The following is a 5,635-nucleotide window of genomic DNA, read 5'->3' on the forward strand; positions in this document are numbered from 1 at the left end:
AAAGCAATTTAAAAATTGCAGGGGCAGGAATAGCTCAGTAGGTAGAGTGGTTGCCCTATGATCGGGGGTTCGACTCCACTGAACGGCTACCCTGAGGTACCCCTGAGCAAGGTACCGTCCCTACACACTGCTCCCCGGGCGATGCATTGGTGGCTGCCCACTGCTTCACTGGATGAATGGGTTAAATGCAGAGGAGTAATTTCCCTACGGGGATCAATAAAGTATACCTTATTATTACATTATAAAAAAACATGAATGACACACACTGTCAAGGTGTGTAATATCAATAGGGCACACCTAGATTTGAATCAAGTACAAGGTAAAATGGAAATGTCATTACATAAGGAGTTTCGCCTGCACTTTTCCATTTTGATGGAAGGGTAAACAGGGTCTCCAGTGTCAAAGAGAGGCACCTGGTTTCTTGTCTTCCTTGCTCTCCCTGGATATGGAGGTGTGTGTGTGTGTGCGCGTCGGTGTTCAGACCTATAAATAGAGGCTGTGTCTTCCCTAGCGCTCGCTCCAGTGGGATCCTCACATGTTTTAATTAAATAAACTGCTTCTATCGGGCCCAGCTGTGCCCTGCATCCCCAGTCTGCATCAGTCAGCATCCGTGGTCAGGGACAACATAGAGGATGTGGTATCAGTGCATATGAGTACATGCAGACAGAGAAACTGAGGGAGGCAGAAAGTGCACAGAGAGCGGCAAAGAGAGAGAGTAAGCTGTGAAATTGGGGCATGGTGCACTAAAGCCACCTGAGTATCATAGGAAGCCCTGTTCAGGTGCTCTGGATGGGTTCCCCAATGTGCAAACCAGCAGAAGGAAAGGAGCTCAGTTCAGCTCTTTCATCCTCCCCTCTCCATTTCCCCTCCTAACCCTCTTGCCCTTTTTAATTGTGAAATTTCCTCTCTATACTCTGAACTATTCTGATTTACTTTTCAGTTCACATTAAAATGTGTGGCAGCCCAAAATGATGTATTTCATACATTTATCAAGGGGTGGAAAGATGGTCATACGTGTTGCTTAATGGTACAGGATTTTGTTGTTTAACTTATTAAACGCACATTGCATGCTGGGAGAAAACAACTGCAAAAGTAAAGCTACTCCTAAGTATTTTCTTGGATTATTTGTGTAGAATGTAGCAGCCGTTTCACAGAAAAACATTCTGAGAACTGCATTTTCATTGTTCAACTCTTAAAAACGTGGTCAAAGCTAAGGGAAGTTCAGACTACAATGTGGAAAGTGTGGTCACAGTTTATCAGATCAACACTAACATTAAAATGTCAACCCGACAGTTTTTAATACTCAAAGTATACACACCAGGTAACAGCATTTTGTATGTCTGATTGTTGATTTATCATTCAAACTTGTCTGTATCATATTATTATCATCTTATTTTAGGTAGGCACGTAGGTCCAAGAGATTAAAGCCATTCAAAATGATGTATTCTGTTGGGGAAACTTCATTCAAACTGTATCATTGTGTCATTGTTTCAGATGTTCAATTTATACTTATGTGTGTGTGTGTCTGTGAGACATGCTATCAGCTCACTGATGCATCACTGACCACAGAATGCGAAACTTCTGCGTATGTCTCTGAATCAATAACACTGCCAGTGAGTAAAAGGTAAAGATCACAACATATGATTAAAAATAAAGAACAAAACCACTCCCTTTTTAAGCACCATCGACAAACCTTCAGTTAAGGTCTGCTGCCAGAGCTCACCCAGGCTCCCCAAGTGTAAAAGACTAAAGTGAGGCTTTTAGTAACAGCAGCAAAGCTGCCTTGTTTTCCTGGTTACCATCTATAATTAATAGACTGGCGCTTCTGGTTCTTGTTCTGCTTCTAAACCAAACCCCATTAATCCATGTGACCATTACAGCCACACAATAGCTGACACCTAGGAAGATGAATACAGGCATGTGCAGCTCTCCGTCAGTTACCAGACACCATCAATGCTCGAGCTGGAAAATAGTCAACTAAATGAAGGATTTTCACATTTAGAGAAATCATTGGTCTCTGTTACTCAGACCCAACACAGGCTATTCCTGTCAGCAATGTTTTCTCCATATGAGAATTGATTTGATTATTGATTAAGTTGTCCAAAGCTAGTAAAAAGCGTGAATAGATCAATATCCATTTAGATGAGGAAGAAGTAAAAGCTGTTTCTTTGATGTTTTAGAAAGGCTACAGTTGGATCACATGAATTCTATGTCATCTTTTTTTTGTGGTGGTTGTAATGTTGGTGGTAGGGTTGGTAGTGGAATTGTCTTTCTATTTTAGTCAAACAAGAAGAAAAAAAACAAATAATTATGTATCACATGGAAATTATTTATGTATGAATAGCCATGCTGTTGCTCCTTATTTACACATTAAACATGCAAACGCCTCATGTCATCCTGTCTTGACTGTTTTTTCTTTTCTTTGGCTGTATAGTTTTGTGAAAGTGATCATGTGCATGACTGCATGTATCCATACATATGCAACAATGTGTTTTGTAATGTTGCTGCAACCCTGTGCGCAGTGACATCTCTCTCACCGTCCATAAATCCAGTTAGTGGAACAAATTGGAGGCAAAGTCCATATTATATTAGGCAAATATCAATGTTCGTCAATGTTCCTAAAGCTAATTAGTGGAAACTTATAATAAGCAAAGACAAAAGTCCACTACATTCTATGCCATCCTCTTTTTTTTATGGTGGTGGTGGTGGTGGTAGTGTTAGTGGTGGGAGGGTAGAAAAACTAATTGTCTTGCTATTTTATTCAAACACGGAGAAAAGAAAGGAAAGAAGCTGTTCTTCAGACAAACAATCTCTTGGTTTATTTTGGCTCAGATTGATGATTTGTGACATCTAAGAATAGAACTAAAACAAGCAGTTACTACTTCACTATGCTTTAAGAGAGCCTGGCGTTAACTACCAGCACAGTTAGCCCAAACAGGACATCCAGTCAGTAAATAGCCAAGCATCAAAGTATTTCTAACTTTTAAGCACTTTTAACTGCAGTCTTGACTTCCTCAAGAATGTCTGTTTACTTTCCTTTTCTCCTTGTCTAAATACAGAACAATATTCAAAACCACGATTTTGCTCCTCATTTACATATTGTACACAAAAAAACGCCCTATTATAGCCTGCCTTTTTCTGTTTTGTTTTTTATCCCCTTATGCTATATGGTTTTGTGACAGGCTGAAAATGATCGTGTGTATGATTGGGCATAGCCTATGTATGGATGTATGCATGCATGTGTTTTGTAATGTCACTGTCAGAGCACCTGCAATTTCACTGCATCCCTGTAAACAGTGACAATAAATGCTTCTTATCATATCCGTCAGCGTTTTTAAATCCAGCTAAAGGAACAATTGTTGGCAAGGTCCATATTTTATTGGGTGATATTAAGGTTTGTCAATGTTCTTAAAGCTAATTAGTGGAAACTTACTATAAGCGGAGGTAAAAGTCCAAATTTGATTAAGTGTACATCAAGATAAGCGCGAAAGAATGAACTAAAATTAGGTAGCTGGTGTTAGTCCAAAATAGCATGCCTAGTTATCCAGGCTGATAGGATGAATGGGCTACGGATGAAGCTACAAGGCCCTAAAATAAGGATGTGCCAGATGCTGAGGTGACGGGGATGTCCACACACACACTCAGTAAGGCACACGGAGAGTAAAAGAACAAGAGAAGGGTGGAGATGATGGGAAACGTTAATGAATTAATTATAGGAGGTATTCAGGACATGTGATATTACACAATTGCATGTGACTAACAGGCGGCATATGATCTAGGAATGACTCGCTTGTAAGTGATCCCTATGCTCAGGTTGACACCGCAGATGTCATTAAGGCTCATGTATCCAAGATTCATAAAGTATATCAAAAAAAGAGAGAAAGAACTGTAAAATTCATATGACTCGGCTTTGATAAGTCTATCAGTGACATCAGGGTATCTGAGATGAGGGCCAAAATACCACATTTTGTTCTGTGGTCCCTGACGATACGATGAGCAATATAATCATAGCCGTTAGGCCTGCTAACATCGGGATGAATATAATAGACACGCTCATCAGTAATACTATTATTATAGTGTCCAGGTACATGGATATTATAGACTGAGCTCCAGCAACCCAGATGACCATCATCATCATCATAGATTGGAAGATGAGTACAGGCGCATGGCAACGTCTTTTCTCAGCCGAGCTGTCACACATGACCTAACAGCCCATACAAACAACCTCACTACATCTTCATCACCTACAATTTTTGGAATAAATTCCTCAATTTGACTTGACTTACCGATTCCGGGGGCGGAGTAGATGAAATACAGTGCCGAGGTGGACAGCGTAAAAAGGAATAAAAGCCCAAGGAATGACCTTCTCCGGAACCGCAAATGTGTCGGCATTATACAGGCAACAGAAGCACACACAGGCACGTTCGCGTTTCTAAAACGATGGCAGACCCGTTTCGATGTATCCAGATGCCAGAGCCAGTAGTCCGGTGGCGGTGTGGGTTAAATGAGCCGAGTGAAGTGGTAGGGCTGCGGCAGCGATGAGCCAGGCGTCTAGGAAGTCCGTCTATTTCCGCGGCAGGGCGAGTATAGGACCACCAATATTCAGGAAATGCACTTAAATTCCATTACTGTTTTGGTTTAGGTTCGCGGCGGGTCCGATGAAGAAAGGTCTGATAACGGCAGCACGCTTTGAATTGGCCTGATACACTTAGTGTGAGACCATCATCTGGGTTCCACACTAGTCGCCGATGGTGTTGCCGCTCCTGCGTTTTGCCTTGCCTCGCCTGCCCAGCCCTATGAATGGAGCTGTCCCTCCGCAAAAAAAAAAAAAAAAAAAAAAAAAAAAAAGCAGCAGTAGCTGAAGTGGGCGTTCACAACATGTACGGGCCTAGCAAACATGTACGCGCCCGACGTTTAACGACGTAACACCGGCGAGCAAAAATTCGAATAAGATGCCCGCTTCGATAGACGTTGCACCCGTTATGGCGTAATGGTTAAAGAGCTTTTCACAGCACTACTTGAGCTAGACAGTTGGCTAATTTATTAGCAATATTGGGATTTAAAAAAAATCATAGGGGATGTATGTTCGGGTAAATACTGGCTGTCCACTCCCTCCTTCCATGAGTATACTGTGACCACTGTTTGGATGTAAATACAAGACTGTTTTTAACCTAGAAGCCCTAAAGTCTGTCCATTTAAAACACAGACCTCTATTACGTATTTGGGCAAACCATTTAATTTTTTTTTATAGATAGCAGAATCTTCGCAGGCATCTTATATGACTGACTACAAGGTGGAAAGTGTCTTAGTGTTATGTAATACACATCTGGTACTTCGCAAATAGCGCAAGCCACAATAAAACTACAATACCCACGAAGCACCAAGAAGACGGTTGACGTTAGATTACAATGGCTCATGGGAAAGTGGAAATACAAGAATTGTAAACGCCAACATTTCGTATGTACACATGAAAGTTGAATTATTCACGGGACCAAATATCTATACCTATCTTTTTAAAACTAAAACCACATCAACAACTTTTGAATGTTCCCTTAACCTTAGTTAATACTGCCTTGTGCGGTAGCTAAAAAAACTACAACTCCCAGCAAAAGATTTAACCGGAAGTAGAGTCGAA

The 5,635-nt window shown here is 41.0% G+C and overlaps 1 protein-coding gene across 1 annotated transcript in view; it reads right to left on the bottom strand.

Moving 5' to 3' along the window:
• Positions 1 to 4,803, bottom strand: part of b4galt5 (UDP-Gal:betaGlcNAc beta 1,4- galactosyltransferase, polypeptide 5) — a 31,127-nt gene extending 26,324 nt beyond the window's left edge. Inside the window, exon 1 of the mRNA XM_063464114.1 lies at positions 4,287 to 4,803. Within this exon, the coding sequence (XP_063320184.1) occupies positions 4,287 to 4,392 (106 nt within the window). The 5' untranslated portion in view covers positions 4,393 to 4,803. The remainder of the gene's footprint in view (positions 1 to 4,286) is intronic.
• Positions 4,804 to 5,635: the final 832 nt, after the last annotated feature.

This window comes from Pelmatolapia mariae, linkage group LG20 (genome assembly GCF_036321145.2).
Source record: "Pelmatolapia mariae isolate MD_Pm_ZW linkage group LG20, Pm_UMD_F_2, whole genome shotgun sequence".
Taxonomy (NCBI): Eukaryota; Metazoa; Chordata; class Actinopteri; order Cichliformes; family Cichlidae; genus Pelmatolapia; species Pelmatolapia mariae.